The 11,628-nt window shown below is 30.5% G+C and overlaps 1 protein-coding gene across 1 annotated transcript; it reads left to right on the forward strand.

Moving 5' to 3' along the window:
- Positions 1 to 3,482: 3,482 nt before the first annotated feature.
- Positions 3,483 to 9,333, forward strand: LOC110650010 (uncharacterized). Its single transcript, XM_021804786.2, has 4 exons — positions 3,483 to 3,823; positions 4,982 to 5,104; positions 8,718 to 8,837; positions 9,056 to 9,333. The coding sequence occupies exons 1-4, from the start codon at positions 3,787 to 3,789 to the stop codon at positions 9,118 to 9,120; spliced, it is 345 nt and encodes a 114-aa protein (XP_021660478.2). The 5' UTR covers positions 3,483 to 3,786; the 3' UTR covers positions 9,121 to 9,333.
- The last annotated feature ends 2,295 nt before the right edge of the window (positions 9,334 to 11,628 follow it).

An 11,628-nucleotide genomic window follows, 5' to 3' on the forward strand; every position in this document is an offset into this window, starting at 1 on the left:
ATCGATAAAAACCATGTGTAGATCTTTCTTCATATCTCCATATTTCTCCATCAAGCTTCTAATGAGAAAGATCGCTTCCATAGTTGAAAGATCGGGTATGAAGCCAAATTGATTGGGAGAGATAGAAGTGTAATGACGTAGTCGATGTTCCACAACTCTCTCCCATAACTTCATAGTATGGCTCATGAGTTTAATTCTCCTATAGTTTGAGCAACTCTGTATGTCTCCTTTATTTTTAAAAATAGGTACTAAAATACTTCTCCTCCATTCCTCAGGCATTTTCTTTGAGTTTAGAATCTTATTAAACAATTTAGTTAGCCATGTCACTCTCATATCTCCCAAACACTTCCACACTTCAATTGGTATTCCATCTGGTTTATAGACTTTACCCACTTTCATTCTCTTAAGTGCCCCTTTTACTTCTAAAAATCTAATCCTTCTAGTATAATTCACATTCTTTTCTATTGCTCTGTAGTCTATATTCACGCTATTACCACTTTGACTATTGTTAAAGAGATCATCAAAATAATTTCTCCATCTTTCTTTAATGTCCACATCTTTCACCAATATTTTTCCTTCTTTATCCTTAATGCACCTAACTTGATTGAGATCTTGACATTTCTTTTCTCTCCTTATTGCTAATCTATAAATATCTTTCTCCCCTTCTTTAGTTCCAAGTTTCTCATATAACTTTTCAAAGGCCTGCCTCTTACCTGACTAACTCTCTTTTTTGCCTCTTTCTTTGCTATCTTGTACTGTTCATATGCCTCATTATTATCACACTTAAGTAATTTCTTATATCATTCCCTCTTTCTCTTCACTGCCTTTTGTACTTCCTCATTCTACCACCATCTCTCTTTTGAGGGTGATCCATGTCCTTTAGACTCTCCAAGTACTTATCTAGCTACTTCTCTAATCTTTGATGCCATCTGTATTCATATATCATTGGTCTCCACATTCAGCTTCTATGCTTCGCACTCGAGAAGCTCATTTTTAAACTTCACTTGCTTTACTCCTTTCAACTCCCACCACTTTGTTTGAGCTACACTATTTCTTCTAACCTTACTTGAATTGTTCCTAAACTTGACATCCAAGACCACTAACCGATGTTGACTTGTTAAAGCCTCTCCTGGAATGACCTTGCAATCCTTGCATAGAGCTCTATTTGTCTTCCTGGTTAAGAGGAAGTCAACTTGGCTTCTATGTTGCCCACTTTTAAAAGTCACTAAATGTGATTTTCTTTTTATAAAGTAGGTATTTGCTAGTATTAGGTCGTATGCCATAGAAAAATCCATGATATTTTTTCTCTCCTCATTTCAACTGCCAAAACCAAAACCTCTATGAATATTCTCAGAACCTTGCCTATCACTTCTTACATGTCCATTCAAATCTCCACCGATGAAAACATTCTCTTCATTCGGTATGCTTTGTGTCATCCATATCTTCCCAAAACCTTTATTTACTCTCACTATTTAGTCCTATTTGTGAGGCATAAGCACTAACTACATTTATTGTTTCTCCTTCTAATACTACCTTTACTAGTACAATTCTATCTCCTACTCTTTTCACAGCTATTACAGCATCTTGTTTCTCTCCTTTTCGGTAAACCACAGTTTGTACCATGAATTACCCACTTCCTTGCTTTTCTCTCCTACCCATTTAGTCTCCTGAATGCAAGCAATATTCACCCTTCTTCTTTCCAAGGTATCCACAAGCTCCATTAGTTTTCTTGTAAGCGATCCAATATTCTAAGTACCAACCCTGATTCTCCTCCTACCCTGTTCCTTCCTAATTGATCTCCTTCTAAGATATATTCTATTGTTCTCTATGCCTATCTTGTGTTCTGTTCCACTATCTGTTCTACTATCTGTCCTATAGACTAACTTCTTTACCCACACCCGTCCATGATGTGGGAACCCTTGCTCATTTAATACCACACTCGGGTGCTAGCATGACGTGTTGCTTTCGGTGAATGCCCTACACCCTTGCATATTTCTCACTACTCCCAGGCTCTGATGTAGTGCGTCGTAAGTAGAAGACGCCATTTGAATTCATATCATGAGGAGTGACGAAATTTTTATGCTGGTTGTCACCTACCGCAACCCTCCTCCTTTATTTGGGCTTGGGACCGACTAAACACAAACTACTTAGGCGGAGTTAATTATTACCTTCAAAATTGATAATTAAAAGTCATATGTAAAATCATTAGAGTAGGTGGAATGACTCTGAAACTTGATAAAATCTATAATTTAATTCATGTTAATTTAGTCTATAAGATTTGACAAAATTTATACGTCAGAGAATTTCAATTAATTTACTGTTAATTTCAATAAAAATAATTAAAATACATTTTATCTGAAATTTAAAAATAATTTAGTCTTTAAAATTTTATTTTATTAGCAATTTAGTTATTGAAATTTGGTTAAACTTACGAATTAGTCCCTGTAATTTTAAAACTGAGCAATTTAGATATTTTAATAAACTTACAAGTTAGTTCCTATCATTAGAATTATCATTAATTTTTCATTAAATTTAATAAAAATATCAAAATGCTTTTAATTCTATTTTCAATCTGAAAATAATTTATTTCTTGAAATTTCATTTTAATAACAATTTGCATCCATATTCATATTATATATATATATATATAATAATAATATAGTATAATATATGAAAATATTATAAATTAATAAATATATATAATTATTTATAAATTATTAAAATAATAATCACACGAATAAAATTTTTCAAAATTATAATGGTTTATTTTAAAAAATTATGATATTTAAGGATCAATTTGTAAAATATATGAATGATTTATAATTAATTAAAAATTTTAAAGATATTAAAGTAATTAATTTATATTTTAATAATTTAAATTTAAAATTTTGTAATTTAATGAAATTCATATTTTAAAAATATAGAGACTAAATTATTAATAAAATAAAATTTTAGAGACTAAAGTATTAATAAAATAAAGTCTTAATACTAAATTATTTTTAAATTAAAAATAAAAATATTTTAATTATTTTTACTAAATTTAATAATTAAAAAATTAATTTTTAAAATTTTTATTGTCACCATTTTAATAGTTCTATTATCTTAAATGTAAAATATCGATTCTAACAATTATCATGAAACTTTTCATAATTAAAAACCATTCTATAAAAATTAGCTTTACTAATTTGATTTTTTTTAATTTATATCATTAGTTTATATGAGATTTAATGAAGAAAAAAAAAATGTTTTTGATTTCCTTCAAATCCAATCCCTACGACATTTTTACACAAAGAAAAAATTGAAAAGAAAAAAAATGTATACATTATTTTATTTATAAATTTTAATAAAAAAAAAATATCGTGCTGATTGGGATGTAATAAATATTTTAATACTTTTTACGGCGAAACAGGCGTGTCTCCTAATCCTCAACAATAAGCAAGAAAGGAACATGACAGCCAACCACCCCTTAACCATCTCTCGCTCTCTGCCTCTCTCCTCAAATTTTGTTATAATTCACCAATCATCCTGTTTACTCTATTTATCCTTTTATTTTTCTATTTATTATTTTTATTATACATATATATATATAACTCAGTAATAAAAATAAATAAATAAAACCGTCTTTCATTTTCTCTATACGCAGTGTGAGAGAACTTCATTTTGACTTGCCTTTCCATTTCAATGCAGATTTTTCACTCTACAAATCCCTTTCTCTGATTGAACTTGCTTCTGTTTTTTGCATTTCAAAAGGAGGAAAATTTAGAAGGAAAAAAAAAAAAAGAGGGAATGGGTTGTGCTGGATCGTCACAGGCTGAAGGAGATGGTGAGCTTACGCTTTTCTTTCTTTTTCTCTCTTTTGTTTTTTGGGTTTTATTGATTCTCTCTGTGTTCCAGAACTTAGTTTCTGTTTGGTTTTCGATAAATCTAGGGAAAAGAAAAACCAACGGATTTTTTGTAAAAAAGGGATTTTTTGTAAGGGGGATAAGTAAAGTAAGTTTCAAGTGATTTGAAAGTCATTTGCATTGTGGAGATTTTTATTGCTTCTGTTCTGTTTTTTAGTCATTGCAATGTGCTTAATAATTTCTTAAGCTGTTTGGAGTTTTGATTTAGCTTAATTTAGTGATTGTAATTATGCGTTTTTGGATTGTAGTGGCTGACTTGTGAAATTATAGAGTAGGGTTTAATTTAACTGAAATATTTCTGTTCTGATTTAGGAAATACCCGTGATGTAAAAGTTCAACAAAGAACAATTGAAGTTTGTGATGCATGTATTAACGAAAAAATTTGGTTTGTTTTTTTAAAGAACCTAATCTTTTGACTGAAGTTTAGTTGGTATTAAACAAATCAAAATTTTGGAAAGTTTCATCCATATTTCCTCAAAGAGAAACAGCTTCAAATTAATTAATAGAAGAATCATCTTAGGAATTGATCGCACTTGAAGTGTTATCAATGTCTGGTCTGGTGAAGTGTGATTTGGTTTTCAGATCAATATGCCTACTTTCATGCAAGAGATTGGAGATCAAATAGTACTTTCTTTGAACCATTACAAGCTGTAATTTGTGCCTTCATGCCTCCACTCCATTCATATAAATAACAACTCAGGCTACCTTTCTTTTTTTGTTGAATATTTGGTTGCTTTTAATGACTCAACATGATAGTAGTGAGGATTTAAGTAGCGTTTGTAATTACAATTCTCAAGTCTCCTCACTTTGTTGTTCCATTGACTTCTGGAAGATGATTTCTTCTTCGCCCCCACCCCTCTCCCACGTGCGCGTGTTCACCACTCCATCCTTGTTCTGGGGGATGTTTCACCATCGTTTAGGTTTTTTGAAATATATAATAACTTATAGCACTCAAATTTAATCAGCAATTCAATGTAATTTTTGACAGAACTTGGTAGTTTTGACATTGAAGATTGAACCAAACCTAAAAAATGTTAGCTAAGAATCAGTTATCAAATTGACAATTTGAGTTGTTTCAGGGGCTGTGAAGAAGATTCAGAAGCCAAAACCTTGGAAGCATCCTCAGCCTATAACAAAGTCTCAGCTTTTACAGATGCGTGATGAGTTTTGGGATACTGCTCCTCACTATGGCGGAAGGAAAGGTAGTATTCCCTTGGAATTTGTTATCACAGAATTCTACTAGAATGCCTTATGGACCTCAAGAGCATATTGTTATAATAGGATCATAATAATGAGTTAATTATATTTTATGGATGAGAAGAGGAAGACAGATAATCCTTTTCTGAATATGAGAACTTCCCTTTTCTTGTTCTAATTAAAATGAAATTTTTATTGATATTGAAATGCTAATGGAAACCAAGACTCCATAAACAATTATATATATATGAATGCATGTGTAAAAATAGTTGGCAAGCTGGCTTTTAAATGGAGGATCACAGAAAATACTAGCATGTTATGTTGATTTGATTGTTTCGTAATTCCAAAACCTCACCAAACAATACGATTGAACTTGACAAATAAACAAAATGAATCACAAATAATTTTAAATGTTTTACTATGTTGAAAATTCAAATTTGGGTTGAGAGTCTGTTTGTGATCTTTTTTCCTTCATATACCATCTCTGTATCATTTGTAACACCTTTAAACATTGTGTGTGATCCCAAGAGCATGTGTATTGTAAAACGTAACTTAGTTAATATAAACTTTTAAACAGTGACAAGCTAGGAAGTATATCATTTTACTTGAGCCTCCATCAAGGGTTGCCTAGCAGAAACTATTAGGGAAATCAGGAAAAGTCCGCCTTTTACCTCCTGCAGACTATTTGCCCCTGATCTTTTTATGTCCTCACATTTTGAATCCTGTGAAATCCTCCATTGTCAAGCCATTAATAAAATGCAACTCAAGTGTGTGCATATGACCAAGATGCTGTTGACAAGTTTCAAAAATATAAAGTTTTCCCTGATTAAAGAGCAGTTGAGCCTTTAAAAGCAAATGAAGGGTTCATGCCTTCTTAAATCTGCAGAGCATCATGCAGCTTTTTTGTTGGTGGACAGTGACTCAATATAGCTAGTGAATCCAGTGGCAATTTGGGCAGTAATGCTGCTGAAAATGAAAATAGTCCATAAGAATTTGTGGATTGGGTCAAAGGAGGAAAAAGGAAGATGAGAAGGAGAAGAAAATGTTCTGATATAATTGAAAGAGTAAGATTTGGCACTGGACAGTGCTGTAAATTTTGTAGATGTGATGGTCTAGGTTTGTAAGTTTGTTGATTTGGGGTTTGCACATTTTGTAATTGAAATGCTAAAGTAAGTGATTAGTGTTGGAGTTTGGTTTTGTGCGATTTTTGTGGTTTAACGGTAGAGAAGTTACTGTGATTTGATTTCATTAGATTAGGAAAAGAAAATCTGAAAAGATTTAGAAAGATCTCATGTTGAGACAAAATTACTGAGAATCCAGATCTCATGTTGAGACAAAATTAGTAAGAATCTGACCAAAATATCAGTAAAAAAATGCAATAGAAAAAGAAGAGCAGAAAAGACATTCAAGGAAGTGAATGTGGTTGATTAGGAGGAGTTTTCTTTTGACTAATAAGAAGTCAGGAGGCATGGAAAGATTTTGAAGTTCATTCTCACTTTAGTATCTCCTTGGGATTTTGGGAAGAGATATAATGCTTGGTGTGTGCCTTCTTACTTTCATAAATTATGAACTTTCCATAGGCTAATATCATTTGGTTGTGATGATAGTAGGTGCACCACCAGAGTAAAGTCTAAAAAATTAAAAATTTAAGTGTAATTCCTCATTGAAATTATTTGCATGGTGCAGGGGTACTGAAATGAGAAAGAGAACAGATCATGTTGATGCCTTGACTTCTAGGATGCAAAGTTTGCTTTTTGAAAAGATGACCACAATTGCATAACTGGTTCTTGACACTTCACTTTTGGTTCTTCAATTAATAGCCAAAAGATTTTAAATTTTTCTTTGCAACAATGCATAGACTGAAGATTCATTTGATTTTAAGGTTTTGCTCCCTGCAATAATTATTTGGTAGATCATTTATTGCTTCCTTCTTTTTCCATATCGATAGTCATGATTCAAACCATTGTTAACAATTTTCAAGTGTGTGTTTGATTATATGTATTCTTGATGCTGTTCTAAGATTAGAATGGGAGGGAAAACCAATTTAAGATCATATTAAAACAAGGGAAGGTAAGGGTGAAAGAAAATTGATATTCAGTGAAACTGAAGTACCTGTTAGTCTTGGACTGATCATGCATGAGGAGAGGTCAAACAGGCATTTGTTGTTGAATTTTATGTGGTACCCAAGTACCACTGCTCTTGGAGTGATATTTGAGTGACTACAACAGTTATTGTTGTATATGTTGAAGCTCAGAATATAGCAGTTGAATGCTTCTAGCAACACTAACATATTGGAAATGAGCTCCCAGAAAAATGGTGATGTGCAAACTATTGTTCACACTCATGGGAAATTCAATTAGATTTGACAAGAATAAGATTTCATTAAGTTGCCAACAATAATCAATGGCTATGATAATAGGTGATATATTTATTCTAGCTTTAGCTGTAAGTGTTGTTGGGGGTTTGATTGGAACTTGGATCAAAGTTATACACTAATCAGACCTGAACGTTCAAGAAGCTGTATGGTTAAAATCCAAACGTACAAGGGTAGGATGCACTGATAGGAACTATCATAATGTTAGAAACAAAAGAATTTCATAAAGTTTTATTGCATTTAGTTGTAATTGTATAACTATCAAGTTTGGAATAGTATTTTTTTTTTTTTTTTGGTAAATGGAATTTCCGTATAGTTTCATGCTTGTTATGTTTGGGACCTAGTAATGAATTCATATACAAATTACAATTTGACATTTTTAATTTTATATGGAACACATTTTACTCGCAACAAATTCCATCAAAGTTAATAGAATTTGTAATGAACTTCTTGTCAATCTCTCGCTTTTCTCTATTCTCTCTTGTCCAAATATAATTATTGAAATTTTAAGCCCTAATAAATGGTATGCAAACACAATTCATTTGTAGTTGAATTATTAGTACAATTCTTTTCCTTCTTTTTTTATTTTTTTTTTTGTAGAAATAGAATTCATTTTGGTAAAATTTATTTTGGAAATGAAATTAATTATTTGTTCAAATTGATTCGAAAAATAGCTATATGTTCATTTCGCACCATTTAGTCTAACAAACAGATTTGTAAAGCAAAGATGAAGCAAACTTGAATCTTTGTCCCAATAATGTACTATTTGCTATCTTAGGCCCTATTTGGCATGGAGTTTTAATGTCAAAAAGTTCTTTTCAGAAAAATAACTGTTTTAGATAATGTTAAAAAAAAAACTATTTTATTATTTTAGCGTTCTTATAATTAAAACATATTAAATTTATTTTTTAATCAATTTTTAATATTCTCTAACTGATAACAATATATTTAAGAAAGTGTTTTTCTAAAGGTAGCTCTGACTGAGGGGCCAAACAGACCCTTAGCATTTTTAATGAAAAGTACTTTCTACAGCTATTTTGTTTTTATTATACTTTGTTTTCACTTTGTGCTCTTAGCTATAGGATGTGTTTTTATTCCATTCATCTATAGTGGTTATTGACAAAGTAGTATTTACCCTGTTAAGAAAGTCACCTTAGAATCTCCATGCAAATGTATATATGGTATACTTTAAATATTTTATATATTTAATTCTGCGAAAGAAATACCAATTTTCTTTGTGCCAGAGATTTGGGATGCTCTTCGTGCTGCTGCTGAAGCTAACCTAACCCTTGCGCAAGCTATTGTGGATAGTGCTGGTGTAATTGTTCAAAATGCTGATTTGACAATATGCTATGATGAAAGAGGTAAGTAACCTTGTTAAATTCTTAGGCATCTTTTTTTTAACTCAATCCTAACCTTCCTGATAAATTTCTAGAGTGCTGGATGATTACTTTCAATGCTGACTTTTTCCACATGTTATTTTAATGCCTTGATAATTGAATTTTTCCTGTTCTAAGTAGTTTACATCAATCATCATTATTTTTTTTTTTTTCTGTTTACCATGTTCATGTTGCCTTGGCAGGTGCAAAATATGAACTTCCCAAGTATGTTTTGAGCGAGCCAACCAACTTAATCCGGGACAGTTGAAAACAGGAAACCAATTAGCAGCATTGTGCACAGATTGAATGTAAATCATGTATATTATTTCCTATCATACCTCTTATAAAGGTTGGTCATTTTATTTGCACTTGGACTTTATCTGTTCTGCTGTAAAGTTCTGTTGTCAACTAAACAAGAGCACAGCAATTGTTTGGATTTATTGAAAAAAAAAAAATCTATAAAGCCTTATTTGGTTCAAAATACTCTACTTCTTAGGAAGTGTACTATCAAAAAGTATGCTTTAGGGAACTTACTTCCTGAAAAATATAATATAAAAATGTGTTTGATATACATATTAATTTTTTAGGAAGTAGTTTGCTTCTAAATTGTAAAAGATAATACTTATAAAATAATTAAAAATTAGCAAATTGAAGGATAAATTAGTAAATTACATTACACTTAATTAAGAAAGTGTAGCTTACCTAGGTGAGTTATTTTCGATGCATAAGAGAAGTAGAGTACCCAACTTCTTGATTAGCTTTTTTGATAGTATAAATTAAATAAGATTATTTTCTACACTCAAAAGGAAGTTGTACTTCTTTAGTTTACTTACTCTCAACCAAACAAGGCTTTTAAGTTTTTTCTATAAAACTTGCCAAGCCAGAAGTTGATTACTGTACTAATTGGGATGTACTGGTACATTTATCATGTTCTTAAATATCAAGTGCAGATTTAATCTTGGGGGACTTTTAGCTAGACATGGAATGTTGTCACACCTGAGCATGATGAATATGTTGCATTTTATGGGGCGTATTTGGTTGTTTTGAAATTCTTATAACTAAAAGATAAATTATCGGATGATTCCTTAGGTTTAGTCAAATAAAAAATTTTAACATAAAATCAAAAAACTTGTTCCGTTTTATTTTTGGATCATATTTGGTTAAAGCTTATAATAATTAGACATATAAAATGGAAAGAGAAGGCGTAAACACAGAAATGAGAGACTGGGGAGTGATGATGTTCCTGTAAGGTGTCCAGAATTTTTATCAATTTTATAACATTAAAGCGTATTTATCATAAGTATATAAGTTGGAAAGAAAATGAAAAACTTTTTCATTATGATTGCATGGACTTAATGAAAGCAAAAAAAATTAAGTCTATTTGGAATTAAAAAAATTATGTCCAAATGGAGCATACTATTAGAACTTGGATTGAGTTGTCTTGTGATGAGCTTTTTAATGCATGAAAATTAGGTTTTTATTCTTCAAAATTTATGAGTCCATAATATCATATTATACATTTACCTCTGCAAATTTAACGAGGAGATTTTAGTTTTTTCTTTATGCCTTTTATGTTTCTATATAGGTTGAAAGTCAATTCGACATATTTGACTAATAAATATATTTTCCAAGATCTTCAAGAATTGTGGCCAGCAACAATATAGACAAATTTTGACAATATGTAATGTTTTACACAATTCAAAGAATTCAAACACTAGACAATTGATAGAACTTAGCATTATACTATTAGATTTCAATTCTTATCGATTTTGATTGTGATAAATTATTTGACTTATTACAAGATTTATTATGTGACATTTACCTTTGAAAATTAAGTTTGTTGTAACGTTTTGAACTTATCAAAGAATTTTTTTTTTCTACTTATCATTTTATATTTCTTGTTTTATTATTGGTTTCAATTTATAAACATTAAAACTGTAAAAAGATTTTCTTTTTCCCCTTTTTTTTTATTTGTTACAAGTTAAACTAGAAAATATTAAAAGAGTTACAATTTGACAGAATTTTATTATTGTATTTTGAGTGTTCTTGCTTTATTCTACTTAGCTCCATGCATGTTTTAGTTTACTGGTTTCCTATCTTTTAATTCGAATTCCGTTTTTTTTTTCAATTTAATTAAGTTATTTCTTCCCATGATACAGACAAATCAATTTTGCCATCCAAAATTGCAACTTTCTTAATGGTTCTCAAGATTGTAACTCAAGCCACCCTTCTACTCCCAAGGCAGGCGGCTGAGGTCTGAGATTTAGTTACGGATGCAGTGCATGGGTTTTGTTGCGTAGGGTTGTAGTGATGGAGGAGGTAGAGAAAGCGGTGGCAACAGAGGCCACTGGAAACCCAGAATTTAAAATTTCCCAAAGGATGAAAAAAGAAGACCCCCAGAAAAAAAAAAAATTAAAAATCAAATGTATTAGTCGGCCTAGCTCAATTTAGGATTAGTATAAGTTTCGAGAATTTTTCAATTTTTGGTTCAGAATCTGTTCTCTACTAAAAAAAAATTATTGATGAATTTTCGATTCTTAGTTCAGAATCAGTTTTTTTCACTCGTTGATTAATCGATCAAACATGTAAAAAACAACTTTATTTTTATTCTTCTAATATACTATTACAATCAAGAAGGATCATTTACCATTGGAAAAGCTATTCTATTAAATCTGAATAGAATATTTTAATTATCTGTATTTATATTTTTCTCTTAGAAAAAATATTATGCTATACTCATTTTATTATTCTTATTAATAAATTATCAACTTTTATC

The sequence above is a fragment of the Hevea brasiliensis genome, chromosome 4 (assembly GCF_030052815.1).
Source record: "Hevea brasiliensis isolate MT/VB/25A 57/8 chromosome 4, ASM3005281v1, whole genome shotgun sequence".
Lineage (NCBI taxonomy): Eukaryota > Viridiplantae > Streptophyta > Magnoliopsida > Malpighiales > Euphorbiaceae > Hevea > Hevea brasiliensis.